This window comes from Pelophylax lessonae (assembly GCF_965119305.1).
Source record: "Pelophylax lessonae genome assembly, chromosome: 1".
NCBI classification, from domain to species: domain Eukaryota; kingdom Metazoa; phylum Chordata; class Amphibia; order Anura; family Ranidae; genus Pelophylax; species Pelophylax lessonae.
Genome location: NC_138768.1, coordinates 306,577,770 through 306,598,891, shown reverse-complemented (window position 1 = coordinate 306,598,891; position 21,122 = coordinate 306,577,770). Strand labels below are relative to the sequence as shown.

At 43.7% G+C, this 21,122-nt stretch overlaps 1 protein-coding gene across 3 annotated transcripts in view; it reads right to left on the bottom strand.

The window, feature by feature from the left end:
• Nucleotides 1-21,122, bottom strand: part of RASAL1 (RAS protein activator like 1) — a 262,021-nt gene that overhangs the window by 13,511 nt on the left and 227,388 nt on the right. For all 3 annotated transcript variants that reach the window (XM_082272516.1, XM_082272517.1, XM_082272518.1), the window contains 2 exons: nt 13,607-13,779; nt 109-249 (listed from right to left, as the gene is read on the bottom strand). In XM_082272516.1, the coding sequence (XP_082128642.1) occupies nt 109-249; nt 13,607-13,779 (314 nt within the window). The remainder of the gene's footprint in view (nt 1-108; nt 250-13,606; nt 13,780-21,122) is intronic.

Sequence of the window (21,122 nt, the reverse complement as noted above, 5' to 3'; positions counted from 1 at the left end):
AAATATATTTTACCCTAATATTTACAGTTCTTTTCCTGCTCTGTTTTTTCAATAATCTTTTTATTAAAAATTGTACAGTAAAATATAGCCTTGGCTATTGGTGCATACCTTGCACTGTATATACATAATGTGGCAACCTTGGGTCTCAGCATCTTGGGTAATGATTTGCATCATATTTGGCTGCTGAAATGCATTCTCATCGACTCTCTCCACAGCACAAATCCGATGCACTGGTATAGAAGAGCGCACCTGCAAAAAGGAAATAGAGCATTAAATGCCCAGTACCTTAAGTTAGCCATACGTTTCAAACCAATTTTAAAATTGTGTCCAATCGTCTTTAATATGGGCATACATGTTACAGTACAAAGTTGTTGGTAGATTTAAAGTCGAATATACAAATCAGACTGTAATGTGCAAGGTCATTTTTTATGGGGGAAATTTCTTTTTATTTGAATTTTCATAATACAAAAAAAAAAAACACATAAAACATTTAAAGACAGTCTGACAACCAGGCGACACATGACACATTAAACCAACAAGACCTCAGAATACAGCTGTGATAACAGTAATTCCACTGCACGTAAAAAAACAAATGTAAATTCTTATAATATGACTATTATTGGCTCCCTTGTCTAATAACATTCTGTGGGCAAAGAGTAACAGCATAGGTTTTTGCTTAATTGCAGCATATTGCAGTAGATATCCAGCATGCAGCCCAGTAGCCTTGGAATGCAGTAATATGATTGTTATGAAATAAATAGGTAGACCTTGACCTTTTTTTTTTCAGTCCTTGTGTGACCAAACAAAGTATAACTCCATTTTCATGGGGTGAAAAAAAAGAGAATAAAAAAAATATATATACAGCTGCAAGAAAAAGTATGTGAACCCTTTGGAATGATTTCTGCACAAATTGGTCATAAAATGTGATCTGATCATCATCTAAGTCACAACAATAGACAATCACAGTCTGCTTAACCTCCCTGGCGGTATGATTCTTTTGGATTCTAGGTGCTGAAAGCGGTACCATTATTTTGCTTGCAATTCTTGAGAATGAGCAGCCCAAACCAACTATTTACATAGGATTTCTTTTTACCGTGTGTTCTTCTTTATAACATCCCGAGTATGATAAAGTTTGAAACACAAAATCCTAAATTATAATATAATAAATAACTATAAAATAATAATATAATAATAACACTTTTTTTTTCCAAAAAATAACACTTTTTATTCAATAAATTATAATAAATCATGTAATCAAAAACAGACATTTTTTTTTTTTTTTGTCAAACAAGGATGCAATATATTTTTTTTTTCCCAAAAAGGATGCAATATTACTTGTCATACTGCTTCAATAAACGTCCCGGGTGTGGAAAATCTTGAAACAGGGTACAGCGCAAAGTCCAACATCACAGTCTGGACAGTAGTACCGCGTTTCCTTTCTTATTTTCCGCCCGGTGTCGTCGTGCTTGGAACAGCACACCACACACATTCTTGTGGGTGCAGGCTTCTTCTCCGTCGGCGGAATGTGGTCCATAAAATGACGACCGGTCAGTCGTTCGGGGTTCACAACACCAGCAGCACAGCGTTTGGATCGACTTTCTGTTGGTGTCTGGTGCCTGAGAAAAATGAGCTCAGCAATTTTCCACACAAAGTCCACATGGATCACAGGCTTGTCACTTTTCTTTTTTAGCAGAATGAAGGCATTCCACAAACACTGCTCCAGGAGGTGTCTGAATATTTTTTTATAATATTTTTTCTGCTGTTTCCGCATTGCTGGATAGAAAGTCATGGCCTGGTCAGCTCTGTCCACACCTCCCATGGTGTTGTTATAATCCAGGACCAGTTGCGGTTTCAGAACATCTTTTCCCCCTTAAGTGGCGGTGTTATGGATGGTGCTCATCAGGCAGACATCTTTTTTGTCGTGCCATCTAAGTGCCAACATTTTTCCTTTCTGCCAGGCAACTAACTCTCCGGGCTTGAGTTTTTTGTTGGCAAAGCTGGGGGGCATGTCACGCCGGTTTGCTCTGACGGTCCCATACGCATCTGTCTTATGCTGTAGGAGGAACTCAAACAGTTCTGGGGCCGTATAAAAATTGTCTGTGGTGACACAGTACCCCTGATCCAGCAGAGGCTCAATCAGCGTCAGAACAGAAGCAGTTGCCATCCCATAGCTGCTGAACCTTTGATTGAACTTGGTTCCTCTCCCGGTATATAGGACCGAGTTCCAAATATAGCCAGAGCTGGATTCACACAGCATAAAAGATTTGATTCCAAAGCGTGCTCGCTTGGACACAATATATTGGATCCAGCCAAGTCTCCCTTTATATGCCATAAAACTTTCGTCTATGCAAATGTCTCTTTCTGGGACATAGAACTCCTGGAAATTTTTCAAAATTAATTGGTAAATGTCCCAGATCTTTTTCAGCTTCGGAGCCGGATGAGAAGTCTCATCAAAATCCTCATTATTGGCAAAGTGCAAATATCTCATAATAAGGGAAAATTTGTACTCCGACATAACGGTACCAAAAAAAGGTGTGGTCAATAATTTGTTTGTGGTCCAATACCACTTCTGCAGGGGTTTCCCCACCACTCCCTGCAGAATAATTAGGCCCAGGAATTTCCAGATATCTGCACTGGTTACAGGTTCCCACATCCCGCTCCTTGAAAACCGCCGATGTGCTGCGGCTTGTTGCTCCTGGTACCGGTTGGTCTCCACCACAGTTGCAGATACGCCAAGGGGTTATCCTCCTCAACATCGACTTTGAGACCAGGGGCTCCGGTAAACGGGAACCTTGGGGGCGCTACGTGCTCCGTACCGCACTCGATCACGCACCAAGTACGCACATCGCTCGGCACAGTCACACATCATCACTGAACTCACTTTCAGCGTCGGATGACGAGCTTCCCCATGAATCGCTGTCACTCCACTCTGCATGCAATTAGGGATCGCTGTCGCCCAGCAGGTCATACATCGCTTTTGATGTTGCGGCGTGCTTGTTTGAGGCCATGGTCGCTCTGCAATGATCCAGATACAATGTATAGGAATAATGCAGGAAGTGCAATGGAGAAAGCACCGGGGGGCAATCAAAGGTCAATTTATTTTATTTAGGGAATGTAATCCAATAGGATTACAGTGTATCAGTGTGTTTGTGTGTTATACATTTTGAATTTGCCGCCGGTTCCACCCCCCCGGCGGACGTCACGTCGCCGGAGACGGAAGCCAGGGCTGACAGACGATCGGGAGGAAGCTCCGCCGCCGCATACCGCCCGCATACATCGCTGGATCCCGGAGAAAAGGTAAGTAAAACCTCTTCCAGGATCTGGCGATCTTCCTAGCGCTACCCCGAGTGTGGCTCGGGGTTACCGCTTTTGGCTCTAAAATCTAACCCCGAGTCACACTTGGGAATACCGCTAGGAAGGTTAAACTAATAACACACAAAGAATGAAATGTTGCCATGTTTTTATTGAACACACCATGTAAACATTCACAGTGCAGGTGGAAAAGGTATGTGAACCCTTGGATTGAATAACTGGTTGAACCTCCTTTGGCAGCAATAACTTCAACCAAACGTTTCCTGTAGTTGCAGATCAGACGTGCAAAACGGTCAGGAGTAATTCTTGACCATTCCTCTTTACAGAACTGTTTCAGTTCAGCAATATTCTTGGGATATCTGGTATGAATCGCTTTCTTGAGGTCATGCCACAGCATCTCAATCAGGTTAAGGCCAAGACTCTGACTGGGCCACTTTGATTTACTTCTATGCTTTTGGGTCATTGTCCTGTTGCAACACCCATCTTCTATTGAGCTTCAGCTGGTAGACAGATGGCCTTAAGTTCTCCTGCAAAATGTCTTGATAAACTTGGGAATTCATTTTTCCTTCGATGATAGCAATCCGTCCAGGCCCTGACGCAGCAAAGCAGCCCCAAACTATGATGCCCCCACCACCATACTTCACAGTTGGGATGAGGTTTTGATGTTGGTGTGCTGTGCCTCTTTTTCGCCACACATAGTGTTGGGTGTTTCTTCCAAACAACTCAACTTTGGTTTCATCTGTCTACAGAATATTTTGCCAGTACTGCTGTGGAACATCCAGGTGCTCTTGTGCAAACGTGCAGCAATGTTTTGTTGTGACAGCAGTGGCTTCTTCTGTGGTATCCTCCCATGAAATCCATTCTTGTTTAGTGTTTTACGTATTGTAGATTCGCTAACAGGGATGTTAGCATTTGCCAGTGACTTTTGTAAGTCTTTAGCTGACACTCTAGGATTCTCCTTCACCACATTGAGCAGTCTGCGCTGTGCTCTTGCAGTCATCTTTACAGGACGGCCACTCCTAGGGAGAGTAGCAGCAGTGCTGAACTTTCTCCATTTATAGACAATTTGTCTTACCGTGGACTGATGAACAGCAAGGCTTTTGGAGTCCTGGAGAACTAGGCTGCCTTCTCAGTCGGCTACCGGCTCTTTAGTAAGGATGGGCTGCACCTTAATTGGGACGGTACAGCTCTTTTGGGGAGAAAGATGGCCACCAAGTTGGAGGGGCTTTTAAACTAGGAGACGGGGGGGGAGGGCTCAGAAGTAGAGTCAGTCAGGAGGGAGCAAAGGACTGAAGGCAGTTGTAGAGTCAGCAGCGACAGTAGTTCCATAACGTCAATTGGTAGGTCTGTGCGGGAAAACCTCAGACCAAACAGGAATAAACATAATCACCAATCACGATTAACTTCCGTAAAACTAAGAGGGGTATATGCTAATACCAGGAGCCTAGCTGATAAAATGGATGAGTTGGAAATGTTAGTACATGAGGATGACATAGACCTTGTGGGAATAACGGACACTTGGTTCGAGCCCTCACATGACTGGCTGGCCAATATCCAAGGGGATTCGGTGTACCGGAAGCACAGGGTAGGAAAAAGAGGGGGAGGGGTATGTCTCTATGTCAAGAACAATGTAAGGGTGATAGAGAGGAGTGACATTACGGAAGGGATGGGTATGGATTTAGAATCTGTGTGGGTAGAACTCCATAGGGAAGGAGAAAAGGGAAAAGTAATTGTGGGGGTTTGCTATAGGCCACCTAACTAAGGGGAGGAGGTAGAGCTGGAAATTTTAGCACTATTGGGTAAAGTGGCAAAACTGGGATCAGTCATCATATTGGGGGACCTCAATTATCCCAACATTGACTGGGAAGAGGGGACTGCACACTCACAGAAGGCCCGTCTATTCACGGAAACCTTACAGGATAATTACATGTCACAGTTGGTGGATTCTCCGACTAGAGAAAACGCAGTCCTGGATCTATTGATCACTAATGACCCAGAGCTAATCTTGGAGGTAGGAGTCCAGGACTATCTGGGCTCTAGCGATCACAGGATGATCACATTTAGTGTAAATAACAATATAACAAGGCAAGTGGGGAACATAAGAACCCTAAACTTCAGAAGGGCAAACTTTCCAAAATTGTACTCATTGATGGAAAGGGTAAACTGGGACCAAACCCTGGGATCACTGACCACAGAGGAAAAATGGGAATGCTTTAGGAACATATTAAGCAAATGCATCTTGCAGTGCATTCCTATGGGAAATAAATTTAGAAGAGACAAAGCCAAACCTGGCTGGCTAAACCGTAGCGTTAAAAAATGTATTAGGGGAAAAAAATTGGCCTTCAAGAAATATAAATCAGAGGGCACAGTATCGGCTTTCGAGCAATACAAGGAGGCAAATAAGAAAAGTAAACACGAAATCAAGATGAGAGACAAATAGCGGAGGATAGTAAAAAAAACCCAAAGAAATTCTTTAAATATATCAACAGCAAAAAAATAGGGCAGAGCATATTGCACACATAATTACCGATGATGGGAGGATGGTTACAGAGGACACTGAAAAAGCAACCGTGCTGAATGCTTTTTTCTCGTCAGTCTTTACACAGGAAACGGAGGGGTACACTGACCATGACTATATGGTTAGTAGTAATACACAGGACTTGCCACTATGGCTAACAGAGGGTGAAATCAGGGAAAGGCTGGATAAACTTAACACAAACAAATCACCAGGCCCGGACAGCGTACATCCGAGAGTACTCAAGGAACTCAGTAAAGTTATATCTAGACCACTGTTCCTGATCTTTGCTGACAGTATTAGGACAGGAGATGTACCAGGGGATTGGAGGAAAGCTAACGTGTTTCCGATATTCAAAAAGGGGCAGAGGCATATCCCGGGAAATTATAGGCCTGTCAGTTTGACATCGATAGTATGTAAACTTCTGGAGGGGATGATAAGGGACTATATCGTAGAGTTTGCTAAAGACAACAACATCATCAGCAGTAATCAGCACGGGTTTACAAATGGGCGTTCTTGTCAAACCAATCTCTTAACATTCTACGAGGAGGTGAGCTGTGAGCTAGATAGGGGCAGACCAGTGGATGTGGTGTACTTGGATTTCGCTAAGGCGTTTGATACAGTTCCCCACAAGCGCTTAATTTATAAAATAAGGTCTGCAGGTATCGAAAGCAGGGTTTGCTCTTGGATACAGAACTGGCTAAAAGGGCGTGTCCAAAGGGTGGTAATAAACAGCGCATACTCAGACTGGTCTGAGGTGGTAAGCGGGGTCCCCCAAGGCTCAGTCCTGGGACCAACCTTGTTCAATTTATTCATAAACAGCATTGATGTCGGGATCAGTAGTTCGATATCAGTTTTTGCAGATGACACAAAATTGGGCAGGGCAATAACTGCACAGCATGAAGCAGATATCCTACAGAATGACCTGGACAAAATAACGGAGTGGGCAACGACATGGCAAATGAGGTTTAATGTGGAGAAGTGTAAGGTTTTGCACTTGGGGACTAAAAACATAAAAGCACAATACACGTTAGGAGGGGAACCCTTGGGGGAATCAAAAATGGAGAAAGATCTGGGAGTCTTGGTTGATGATAGATTAGGCAATAGCATGCAAAGTCAAGCGGCAGCTGCCAAAGCCAGCAGAATATTAGCATGCATAAAGAAAGGGATGTATTCCAGAGATAAGACTATAATCCTTCCACTTTATAAAACTCTGGTCCGACCGCATCTGGAGTATTCTGTCCAGTTCTGGTCGAGACAAGATTGTGGAATTCTCTACCACAAGAGGTGGTTTCTGCGGGAAGTATGGTGGCTTTCAAAAGACTCTTAGACGTACATCTCAAGGATCAGAACATTCAGGGCTATGTGAGATGATTGAACTGGATGGACTATTGTCTTTTTTCAACCTCACCTACTATGTAACTATGTAACCCTTTCCAGCTTTATGCAAGTCAACAATTCTTAATCGTAGGTCTTCTGAGAGCTCTTTTGTGCGAGGCATCATTCACATCAGGCAATGCTTCTTGTGAAAAGCAAACCCAGAACTGGTGTGTGTTTTTTATAGGGCAGGGCAGTTGTAACCAACACCTCCAATCTCATCTCATTGATTGTACTCCAGTTGGCTGACATCTTACTCCAATTAGCTCTTGGAGATGTCATTAGTCTAGGGGTTCACATACTTTTTCCACCTGCACTGTGAATGTTTACATGGCGTGTTCAATAAAAACATGGCAACATTTCATTCTTTGTGTGTTATTAGTTTAAGCAGACTGTGATTGTCTATTGTTGTGATTTAGATGATGATCAGATCACATTTTATGACCAATTTGTGCAGAAATCCATATCATTCCAAAGGGTTCACATACTTTTTCTTGCAGCTGTATATATATGGCATATACAATTGCTATGCAAGTCATATCGTAATTTAATTTTAATAAAAAATTATCTTTCCTTTTCAATCTGCAATGCTGTTATTTTGTGCAAAATGCAATGCAGTATGGCAGCCTGGAGGCATTCTGTACACAGATGGTGTACAGAACGCGCCCCAGTATTGTAATTTTTCTGTTTGTGTTATTGGCTTACTGATTTTGCCAGAAGTCTACACCAAGATTCAAGTCAGATTTTTGGCATACCCTGCAACAATGTCATTTTTGGAGAGATACTCCCATAGAGAAATCATATCTAAAGGGATGCATACCCTGCAATTTTCCTCATTAAAGCCCTGCAAGTGCAGCATCTGATTGATAATTATGAAATCACTTCAACGCACTTTCATTTTGCACATGGACCCAGACAGAAAGACATTTCTTCAGAATAACAAAATGTAGGAACATGCAAGAAAGTTTGTTAAAATCCTTGGAATGTATGATCATCACCCAGAGGGTAATATTTTTTTCCTCAAAAAAAGGGGAGGTACTCTAAGCGTAAAGAATATACACCAAATGAGCATTGATCAATCCTTCCAATCTGGCAAAATCAGGTAATTATTGCAAAGTCGTTTGAAATTGTCAGAGGTACCCAGTTAAAACCCCATTATGGGAGACTGCAAATCTAGTGTTGCAAGTGGAGCCCCAAGGATATCGCCAGTCGCCTACCGTCCCCCCGTGAGGATGTCCTCTTCTGGATCCTAAGAGGACCCTACCACTAAGCATACAATAGGAAGTGTGTCATGCAGGCTCCGTGATGGACACCTGAAGAAGGATCCAAGCAGAAGTAAAGAGAATAGGAAAAGACTTGGGGCTTCAGTGTCACGTGACCACAGATAACATTATTCTGGAGTGGGTCTTTAGCTTAGGAAACCAAAATCAAACATTGGCTCCTTGTATGGATTCACACAAGGGTTTATCATTTCTCTGCTTGAAGATCCTAGTTCTCTGTTATGTGTGTAGCACTACCCCAGTAAGGACTGCTTGACATTCACTCTGTGGGATCCCCCTCGTTACCAGCACATGGCCACAAACAAAGACAATTCCTTAATTCTCCTTGGCTCACACTCCAAAAATAAGTCCAGGGGTATTTGGTTGTTTTTGTTGTTTATTGTAGAATAGGGATTGGAGAAAGAAACAGTAGGATACTCCAACTTTAACTATTCACCGTGGTTAAGAACTCCTATTTTCTCTGCTTTGCAATAGGTATGGAACAGCCAGGCTATTGATTGATCCTGCCACTCCGGATGAATAGGAATTAAGTCTCTTATCTTTAATGCCCCATACACACGTGCAGATTATCTGCAGACTTTTGTCTGCAGACTTACCAAAACCATATAATATGAGGTCAAACCTAAACACTTTCAATTTGTATGCAATCCGGGAGGCCCTTGCACTACATAGAAAAGGTAAGTCTGCAGACAAAAGTCTGCAGATAATCTGCACGTGTGTATGGGGCATAAGATGACTTGATGAACAATTAGTTATTTCAATAATTTTTATTAGAAAGTTTCAGAATAAAGTACAACAATACAAATAGAAAAGGGAAGAGTCATGGGAAAGGGCATGGAAACGGCCTCAGTGCAAAAAACAGCAATATAAACTGACGGTATCAGAAAAATAGAGCCCATGGTGACAGGGGCCAGCAGCCACCGAAAACACAATTTTGCAATGTAGGGGTATACAGTATGTGGGCCGAATAGAAACAACCAAAATACGTGCACAACCCCCCCCCCCCCCACCCCAAACATCCCGACCCCGCACCATCATAAGAAAAGAAGGAGGAATGGGGGACGGGGGACCCACCACCTCCGGCCTGATGGCCGCAATTAACCATCATCCCCATGAAGGGACCATTAAAGTAACACCTTAGGGGGGAAGGGAAGGAAAGAGAAAGGAAAAGAAAAGGAAGAGAAAGAGAGAGGAGCAGAAAAAGAGGGAAAGAGGGGTAAGATAGGGGACACAGAATCAGTGCATAAAAGTCCAGCTGGCGTAAAGAGGTGGCCCTCTCCAGAGGGAGTGCGTGGCCCATTTCAATCCCCCTCCAGAGAGACCTTAATGGCCCGAGAGGCACCAATCAACCCAAGTCGGTCCGGGGGTCTCCCTCCAAATATCGCAGCCATGGGTGCCAAACCTTCTCAAACAGCTTTACCTCATCATTCAACACTGCTGATAATCGTTCATTAATCATCAGCCAAGTCAATTTTGCTCTAAACATTTCAAGAGGTATTGTTGCCGAATGCCAGGACCTTGCTATCACTATTCTCGCTGCCATAAAAATGAATCGTATAAGTAATTTGGCTCCCCTAGGGGCGTCCAACACGGCCTCCCCCAGCAGCGGGGACTTCCGCAAATTCACGTGGGTCAAAGAATAAATAAGATTATATATTCATATCCAATAGCGCCGCACTTTCAGGCAAGCCCACCACACATGATAGGCCGTACCTTGTTGGCCACAACCCCTGAAGCACAGTAGAGAAGCCCCGGGACATAAGCCGCCACTCGTGTAGGAACGATATACCACCGCAGGAGAACCTTATAATCTGCCTCAATAATAGATGTGTTAATAATGGACCTAGAGGCAGCGGCAGCCAGTGCGTGCCAGTCCGCCAGGTCCAAATTCTCCTGCAAATCCCCCTCCCAGGCCTCCATGTAGCTAAGCTTGCTAGAATCGGAGGACATCGGGATTGTGCAAATTTAAGATATGTGGCCCCTTAGCTTGTCAAACTGCTCGCATAAAAATTCCATGCGGGTTCTGCAAGCTAAATCAGAACCGTGCTGCAGAGCCTTAGCGTAGTGTGTAATTTGAGCATAGCGATAGCATTCGGACTCTGGCATTTGCAACTTTTCAGTCAAAACCCGTTTAGTGAAAAGACCCCTATAGTCACAAATGTCCGCTATTCTTAGCAAGCCCTTGTTCGTCCACCACGAGAACGCCCGGGGCTCAAGGCCCGGGGTGAAGTCAGGGTTTCCGAACAAGGGGGCCAGCGGTCTGTGTGGAGATGCAAATTGAAGTGACCTTGAGAGCCTATCCCATAGTCCCAGGAGACAGCGGCTCCTCCCATCCGTGTCGGCGGCCGCAAATGTCGGATCGGCTCCCGCTGCTTCGCGCGCATCACCCAGGCGCATGCGCAGTACGGAGAAACCATGTCACCGACACCAGAAGCCCAAGTACGTGCGGCTCCGAGTGCGCATGTGCGAAGGGCTTTATAAGGCCGGGGAACCAGCATCTTTCCTCACTCCCCTCGCTGAGAGGGAAGAGGAAGGACACAGATCGCGCTGCCTGGATAATCATTGTTCTCTGCAAAACCCCGCACAGAAAGTAAGTTAGAGATGGACATACTATCCACCGATACCTCCGAAGTCACAAAAATTTAACACTGCTCACGTCTTCAAGTAAACAATGTATCAAATACTTATGTGGCTGCTTCACAAATTTTAGAAATATCCAGTACAAGGGGAAGCAATTGGAAGATTCTTCCACCACCTTTGAACTGACACGTGACTGCGACCATTTGTTTGCAGCACCAGCTGTAGGTTTAATTTACATATACATTTGATCAAGACTTCCCTGATCAGCCTAAACACACATATTCAGCATCTTTAACCCATATATATACTATTCCAGGCCACAGTCATTCCGATTCCTGCTGCGATTATGTAAGGACATAAGGAAGGTTGCAGAAAAAAGAGGCTATACACATGTATGTATATTTCATGTACTACTGTCACTTGTTTTGTGACTCAATACTGTACATACTCCCAATAACTGATCTGTTATTGTTGTGAATTACAGACTGGGTGACAAATCTTTGAAAAAGGCTTTAACAATAGACGCGTCAGCATCCTGGATTACCTCTGTGATTATTCCTCAAAAACTACCTGCAGGAAATACAGAGAGAACATCCATATATGTCACCATAAACCACACTTGTCACAGATTCATATGAATCTTCTTTCTACTCTTTTCCCTCTTGGGCTCTTAACCCAAACACGTATCCAGCACATGTTTTATGTATTTCAGTGAACCATGTATACTTTATATCAATAAATCTTATTTCTTTTATACAACTGCTGTATACCAATACTTGCCCATAAAGTCCCACACCCTCTGGCTTGAGGCACCAGAAAAAAACCCCCTCTTCACAACTTTAGGGACGGAGGTAAAACATTTTACTACAAGCCCTCTCGAGATCAAAACCCACCCCTCTTAGCTAAATCAGACCCGTGCTGCAGAGCCTTAGCGTAGTGTGTAATTTGAGCATAGCGATAGCATTCGGACTCTGACATTTGCAACTTTTCCGTCAAAACCCGTTTAGTGAAAAGACCCCTATGGTCACAAATGTCCGCTATTCTTAGCAAGCCCTTGTTCGTCCACCACGAGAACGCCCGGGGCTCAAGGCCCGGGGTGAAGTCAGGGTTTCCGAACAAGGAGGCCAGTGGTCTGTGTGGAGACGCAAATTGAAGTGACCTTGAGAGCCTATCCCATAGTCCCAGGGAGAAAGAGAGCGAAGGGCACATAATGGCCGGGCGGGACCTGGAGGGTAGCCACAGCAAATGAGAGAGAGGGTATGCCCCAGCGGATCCAGACTCCATCCGTAGCCACAAGGGCAGTGCTGTCTGCGAGTGAGATCTGATGAGCTGACCCAACTGGGCTACATAAAAATATTTTAAAAAGTCCGGGACCCCCCTGGGAGCATGGAGAGTGCGCCTATTAACTTTTGGCTTTTTGGTACCCCACACAAAGGAAAGCATCTTTTTCTGAAAGGAGGCAACATCCAATTTTTGAAGTTGTATAGGCAGAGTACAGAAGAGATATAACAGTTTTGGAAGTACCACCATTTTCAAGGAGTGGATTCTGCCAAACCAAGACGGTGGTCTAATTTGCCATCTGAGAAGGTCCTCTGAAAGTTGCTTAAACAATGGCGGGTAATTCATGGCATATAAAGTGCGGATTCATGGCATATAAAGGAAGCAGTAAGGTTTATTCCTAAATATGGAAGAGCCTGAGCCTGCCATTGAAAAGCAAAATTTTGTTTCAGTAGCTCCACAGTACTATGATCCAGTGAGACATTCAGTGCCTGAGATTTCGCATGATTAACCGTTAATCCTGAGACCCGGGAGAAGTGGCACAATTAGTTATCTTGAGGACACTCTCTCTAGTATCCTCTCTCTTCCTCTGCTGACACCCGTCCACTGACTATCCTACGAGCAGGGGTGGCCCCCCTGAGTTCAGGCCCCTTGACACAAGTCCCTGTACTCATGATACTGCAGTCCCAGGGTCTCCAGTCTCTCCCATCTCAGTCAGTTTCCCTGGACCTCTGGGTTCTCTCCAGACTGAATGAATCACATACTGAGCACAATGAGCAGACCTCACTAACAGATCCTGCTCCCTGGTAGGCAGAGAGCAATATACAGTAAACCCCCGCTCCATCGCGGTTCAGTTTTTGCGGTCCCGGCATATTGCGTTTTTTTCTGTACTGTTATTTTACTATATAAATCATTAAAAATTAAATATTTTTGTGTTTTCCATAGCTCTTGCTCTGTCTCTCAGTATCTTTTATGTGCTTAAATGAGTTTCTATTGTTTTAATAGTGTGTTTAAAGACCTCAAAATGCTTTTACACGTACAGTGACAGTAAAAAAACATGACTACAGTGTATTTTAATAGGGTTTTTCTATTTCGCGGATTTTCACTTTTCGCGGGTGGGTCCGGAACGTAACCCCCGCGATGGAAGGGGCTTTACTGTAGATTTACCTGCAGCCCCTCTGGTAAGCAGAGCCCAAAACTATATTCTCTCACTAGCACCTACCTAGGAGGGTGATACATGTGCCCTATTTTGTATGCCACTTACCTGCCAGTCTGGAGTTTTGGAATAGGATAAAGTCTGGCTACTGAGCCAAAAGTATCTTTTCTTGAAAGTAAAACGAGTAACCAGATTTACAGCTTCAGCTTTACGTTTGTGTAAAAATCCTTCTTTAATAGTGACCGATGGATGAAAAAGTGTGCGAGATGTCTGTCCACATTCTGCAAGAGAAAGAATGAACAGGTTAGTAACAAAGTACAGACAGATGTCAGACAGTACTAATAGATACAAACTTGTTGGGCCTCCAGGCCTGAGATCTGGCAACTAGAGATCCTGTTACATGCCACTTGGGTTATGAGGGAGACAGAGACTGACAACCACAAGGAAATATTGACAATGGCGGATATTATCATGTAGGATCTACAAGTATATCTAGCAAATTTCATTTCTGGAGATCAAGTATGATTAAAACAAAACAAAAAGCCACTTTGTTGGAGAGGATGTAACTGGAAGGGTACCAAGGCTCATATATGGTGGGAATGCCCAAAAATCCAGGACTATTGGCAGAAGGTGAGGCAATTATAAGAGAGATTAAGGATATGGAAATAGCAGACGATCCATGGGTCTACCTCTTCCATAATACAAAGAGTACAATAAAGAGAAGGAGGAGGGGGGGGGAAGAAGAAGAGAACTAGGAAAGAAAGATAAAAATAATAAACGGAAAAGGGTATTTAGCATTAGGGGAAGGGGGAGGTGATGGGCATGTGGGATTAATGTATATGGATGTTTGAATATATGAATTCTTGTATTATTGTCAATTGTATATGAAAAAAAGAAAGAGAAAGTAAAAAAAAAATAATAATAATAAAAAGGCTAGTTATGATTTTTTTTCTTTCAAATTCTTTATTTAGTCAATAAGGCACATAAACACTATTCAACCGGGCAGTGATGCGGTCCAAAAGAGAGAGTTATACATTGAAAGTAGTAATATTACAACCAGGAATAATGTGGCATGTAGCTCAAAATCAGGATGAAAAGGAACTGTACTATTAAAATGCTGTCCAGGGCGGACAGTACAGTGGTTAGCATAGATAAGCCTTAGATAACGCGTATGTTGTAATACAAATATAGAGAAATTCAATCAAAAGTATGTAAATGGAGATTTTGTAGATTTTTTGCTTCAAAAGTGAGGGGGAGCATGGGAGGGGGGGGGGGGCGTGGGAGGGGGGGGGGAGGCAGGGGGAGGGGGAACAAGAAAGAGAGGGGGGTGGAACAGCGAAAGAAAGGAGAGAAGAGAAGAAGGAGTAGTACAACCCGTGCGAGGAACCAAGCCTCAGGCTTAACTACCAGGGGATCCTTCATGCAGGGCCTGTCCTTCGTCCGAGAATGCAATCATATTCCAGCTGTCCCAAGTCTTAGAGTATTGCTCCCTCCTGCACCAGATCCTCAAAAGTGTTAATCATTTTCACTTTGTTCAACCACAGTGAGAGTGAGGGTGGTGCCGGGTCCTTCCAACGAAGGCTGATACAAGACTTGCCAGCGTTAAGTAAATGGCGGAGGATTAATTTTTTGTATTGTTTAGGTGGGATACCAGAGCAGTGTAGTAAAAAGAAGGGCAGGTCATCTGGAATGGGATAATCCGTCATCTTTTGGGAAATTCTCCGCACCTCTCGCCAGAAGTTTCTGAGCTTGGAGCAGCCCCAGAAGATGTGAAGTAAGGTGCCCTGTTCCCGAAGACACCGCCAGCACCTATCCGACGACTCGGGGAAGAACCGCTTGAGCTTCACTGGGGTATAGTACCAGTGCGTGAGCAATTTGTAATTTGATTCTTAAATACGGGTCAAATCAAAGACCGGACTGTGAACTGGATGATGTTTCGTCACTGGGTCACGGTAAAGGTCTTATTCAGCTCACTCTCCCACTTCAGGATACCCGGGAGGACAAAGTCCTCTGGGGGGCGAGGAAAGTAGACAGTATATCAGAGAGCGCATGAGGGAGGGTGTCGCCCCCGAAAGTAAATCCTCAAAAGGTGTCCAGGCCCTATCGAAAAGCGAAGGAGGTCCTAAACCCCGCAGGAAATGTGTAAGCTGCAGGGCTTGCCACTGAGAGAGGAAGAACGGTTCTCTAGGCTCCGTCAGGTGCGAAAGGGTCGGCCAGGCACCAGAGATAAGAAAGTGCGAGGCTTGGAAGTGACCTTCATCGAAGAGGTCCCGGAACCTGCTTCCTTCACATCCCGGGGGGCCCAGGGCTCTAGGGAGAAAAATCGGATAGAGAGATAGCTCCAGACCCGTCAAAAGCTTCAAGCGAGCACGCCTTCACCAGTCTACCCTTCGATTCAGATGGGCTGCCTGGTAATAGCGCCTTGCATCTGGAACCCCATGCCTCCATGTGCTTTGGGCAGCGTGAGGATGCGTTTGTTTATTCTAGGGCGCTTCCCGGCCCAGATAAATTTCGCAAAGAGGGCATCTACCTGCCTGAAGAAGGGAGCCGGGATAAACACCGGTAAGGTTTGGAACAAGAAAAGGAGCTTCGGGAGAATGGACATTTTCACGATGTTGCACTGACCAAACCCCGAGTGGAGGCCCAGTGCACATTTGTCCAACAGAGCGCGAATGTTACATAGAAGGGGTGGGAAGTTTAATTGGAATACATCCACCGGGACCGGGGGGAGAAGTGTACCCAGGTATTTCCGGGCCACCGGAGCCCATCTAAAAGGGAAGTTCCGGCGCAGTAGGTACTGTAAAGGAACAGGTAGAGCCACCCCCAAAATTTCTGATTTGGCGTAGTTGATTTTTAAGTTGGAGATTCCACCATATGTCTCAAATTCTTTTAGTAGGTTCGGTATAGACACCAGGGGGTTTGAGAGAGAAAAGAGAAGATCATGGGCTTATCCTGAAATCTTGTGTGAGTCGGTGCCCACCTAGACACCGGAAATGTCAGGGTTTAGCCGGACCTTAGCCAGCAAGGGTTCCAGCGAAAGGGCGAAGAGCAAGGGCAAGAGGGGGCAGCCCTGTCTAGTTCCGTTAAAAATCTGGAATGGCTCCGAGAGCACCCCGTTTGCCTTCACTGCCGCCCTGGGGTTCGTGTAGACACTAGATAACCAGCAGGGCATCTGTGGACCAAACCCGAAGTGTTCCAACACAGCAAACATGTACTCCCAGTTGACCCGGTCAAATGCCTTTTCGGTATCGGTGCTCAAAAAGACCATTGGTCTGTTAGCATCTCTGGCTAGGTGAATCAGATTAAGTGCCTTGGTGGTATTGTCCCTGGCTTCTCTGGTGGACATGAAGCCCACTTGGTCAAGGTGGACCAAGTCAGGGAGGAAAGGCTGCAATCTCGATGCGATGAGTTTGGTGAAGAGCTTCAAGTCCACATGCTTCAAGTCCACATTGAGTAGGGAGAGCAGGCGGTAGCTTCCACATGCAGAGGGATCTTTCACTTCTTTAGGGATGACAGAAATGTGGGCCAGTAGAGATGCTTAATGAAACGATGACGACTGACCCAGGCCATTAAATAATTTCAACATGAAGGGCAGAAGTAAGGTCTGCAGCTTCTGGTAGTACATGATGGTGAATCCGTCCAGACCCGGGGCCTTACCCTACTTTGCTGATTTTATGGGCAACGAGAGTTTGTCTGATATGAAGGGCGCCTCCAGAGTCTCCCATGCACGTGACGGGAGTCTCGGTAGGAGGATGGAAGCGAGATAGGTCGAGACGGACGCAGCATGAGATGACTCCTGGGGTAGGTGGTATAGGTCGGAATAGAAGTCCCCAAAGCGTTGGGATATGTCTTTAGGGAGGTAGAGCCTACGGCCACCCTCCCCGGCGATATGAGGAATGAAGGAGGAAGCCTGCTGATCCCTAAGGGCTCTGGCCAACAACCTCCCACACTTGTCACCCGACTCATAAGTGAACCTTTTGCAGCGTTGGATAGCCACCTTAGCTCAGTACCGAAGATAGTCCGCGACCTGATCCCGCAGCCGGGCGAGCTCAGACCCAAGCGAGCGGTCCAGGGTATGTTTGGTACGTTGCTCCAGAAGCAAGATGTCAGAGAGAAGCTTGGCTAATTGTTTTTCCCTGTTGCGCTTAATGCGCAATCCCTGCCTAATCAGGACCCCCCGGGATCACCGCCTTGTGGGCTTCCCAGACTACCCCCGGGTTGCTCTCTGGGATGATTTTGTTTCTATATTGGTGCTGGTTCACACTAGTGTGATTTTTGATGTGACTTGAGTCGCACAGGATCACATGACAATGGAAATCACATTGTTTTCAATGGTGCCTGTCTACATCAATGTGACTCTATGCAGTGCAATTTTGGAAAAGGTTCCTGTGCTACTATGGTGTGATTTGGTTCTATAGAATATGCGAACATCCAAAGTCGCACTACATAATCACACTGGAAATCATATCAAAAAGCACATCACAGTAGTGTAAACCAAGGTTTAATGTGTATCTAAACCCAAAAACAAAAATGGAACATATTGTAGCTGCATTCTGTTTTTTCATGATTTTTTTCTTTATTTTCACCTGGTAATCCTGCAAATAACTCTTTCCTGTACCTTTGTGTTTACTCTCATTTCTCCACTCTATCTATTGAAGGAGCCATGGAAGTCATCCAGGCTAGAACTTCATACATGTCTGCCTCTGTTCATCTTCATTACATGAGGGTTGATGGGATTAGTAATTAACAAAAGAAAGAGAACATTGTTTTTGCGGTCTGTTCAGCTCACAGGAAGTGTCGAGCACACTGCATTTCTGGCAAGATCAACAGGTATTTTCTGTGTTTGCTAATAATGTTCTTAGCCTAAAACAAAGGCAGACAACAAACCTAAAGACTCAAACAGCAATATTTCCACTTGCCCTCCGGAAGATATAACCCCCTTCATGACCAGGCCATGTTTTGCAATACAGCACTGCCTAAATGTAACTGACAACTGTGTGGTCGTGCGGTGTTGTACCCAAATAATATTTATGTTCTTTTTTTCCCCACAAATAGAACTTTCTTTTGGTGGTATTTGATCACCACTGCAGTTTTTATTTTTTGCACTATGAACAAAAAAAAAAAAACAGTTTTGAAAAAAAAAAAAAAACACAATATTTTTTACTTTCTGCTATAAAACATATCCAATAAAAAAAATAAAAAAAAATCTAGTTTCTTCATCAATTTAGGCCAATATGTATTCTGTTACATATTTTTGGTAAAAAAAAAATCTCAATAAGCATATATTGTTTGGTTTGCACTAAAGTTATAGCGTCTACAAACTATGGGATATTTTTTATTTTTTTTATATTTTACTAGTAATGGCAGCGATCAGTGACTTATAGCGGGGCTGCTATAGTCTGGCGGACAATCGGGACAGTAACTGACACTTTGCTAAAAATATGTACTGTCACTGTACTAATGACACTGGCTAGGAAGGGGTTAACATCAGAGGTGATCAAAGGGTTAGCTGTGTGCCTAGCCAGTGTGAGGGGTACTTTTACTAGGGGAAGGCATTGATCCATGTTCCTGCAAAGCAGGAACACAGGACTAAAGCCTTCCCTACTGACGGAATGGCGATCTGCCTTGTTTATATAGGCAGATAACTGTTCTGCCTGTGTACCGAACGGTCAGCGGGTGCCGGAGTACATCGGGTCCGCGGGACCCACTGATCAGCTCCTGATGTGTAAAATCACAGCGCAGCGAGCCACCAGTGGCGCGCACTTTCGCCCGATACCCGGAAGTGCAGGATCACACACACACATATATATATTATATATTATATATATATATATATATATATATATATATATATATATATATATATATATATATATATATATATATATATACGCGACCCTGCGCAAGTGGATAAAAATGTTGGTTATTAAGTTTATACTTTAAATACAGAAACTTGAAGATTAATCATTAGGCCCTAACAAAGACCAGTACCTCTGGGCAGAGGGTTGTGTGTATACACCCGGGAATGACAGGTGTTCCGTGCAGCCAGCCTGTCAAAATCAATGACATGCTGAGAGATGCAGTGGCTGTACCTTCACACAAATGGCAGTGTTTAAATTCATGCAGGGATAAGTACACAGTTCTGGACACAGATTATCTCTTCTGTGTTGGTAGACAATTTAGGTCAATGATGTCTCCCAGCAGCAGCAGTTTGTACCCTTCTAATGATATTACTGGACATAAAAACAGCGGTGTAGTAAAATACAGGTATGGGTATGTGAACTGCTGCCCCTCCCTTCTGGAACATTTTGCAATATCCATGATACAACAGGGAAAAGAGGCAGGCTAAGCAAGAGGTAGAATGTTATACACTAACACCAGTCATGCATATAAAAAAAATGCTTGTAAATCTATAATCATAACAAGAACAATACAAGTCAATAGTACAGACTTTCTTGCAGATGAACATGACAATCCTTGATAATCCACAGACAGGCCTCATTATGTACACAAGACAAAAAAATTTTAACTGCACACCATAACACCACAGACATTTATCAAAACGTTTAAGATGTATTACATTTAGCTGTGTTCATGTGTTCATACTAGGACTACTAAGTGATTGACCTAAAGACAAGCGCATTATTTGCTGAAATCAGTAACTCAGCTAAGGATATACTGTATATAATGGTTGGTATTTCCTGCATGAGATATGAGGAAATGTCTTTGCATTCCTTCGAAGGCTAGAAACTATATGTTAAACTTGTCTTTGTGGTATTAAGGAAATGTCAATAAAGATAAAGCTGTGTTACAGAAGATTACAGTTTTATAGTTTGTAGAGACAAAAAATAAGATCTATCATATCTTGTGTTGTCATCATTTTTATCGCTAGCTCTTGTGTACTAAAAAGAAACTCGAAAAATGATGTATAAAAACTGAAGAAAAAGCTCCCTACGTTTAAAACACAAAACTAGAGTGATATTAGACTGCTTACCATGGGCAACAAAGACATTTCTGTATTTTTACACATCAGATCAATTGTGAAAATGTGGCACAAATAAGTTGGGAGTACAGGACTGTATTTTGGGATCCCCAGGTGATAGGCCTAATGTGTAATTAGAGGTGACGTAAGGCGTGAAATGTATTGCTGGAAGCAGAATGAGCACAGCTTTAAAGCACATTTCCTATTGGACTACACAGTCCAACAATCAAATGCCAGTACCTGGACTTTTTCGGTTCCTCGCAGGCTACAGTAAAGCAGTACACAGAGCAGTGTAAAGTAAGACATAGCATCCAATCAGCAGCCATATTTTAACAGTGAACTGAAATTAGATTAGTTCCAATGGATTCCTACAATCTGCTTTCCTGATTGCTAATTGCAAAAAGTTCTAGAAAAAAAAATATATATATATTGGACAACTCTGAGCAGCTCTGTCTTAAGGTCAGCTGCAAGTGTCCAAATTTGGTTATATAAAGTAAAAAAAGAAAACAGATCTTGGCCTTTCTTCTCCCTGACGTGACCAACCCCCCCCCCCCCTTATTTATTTTCTTTCTCACTTTCTTTGCCTTTTATTATTTATTTTACTCCTCTTTCCTTAATATAAATATGTACAAAAAATATATA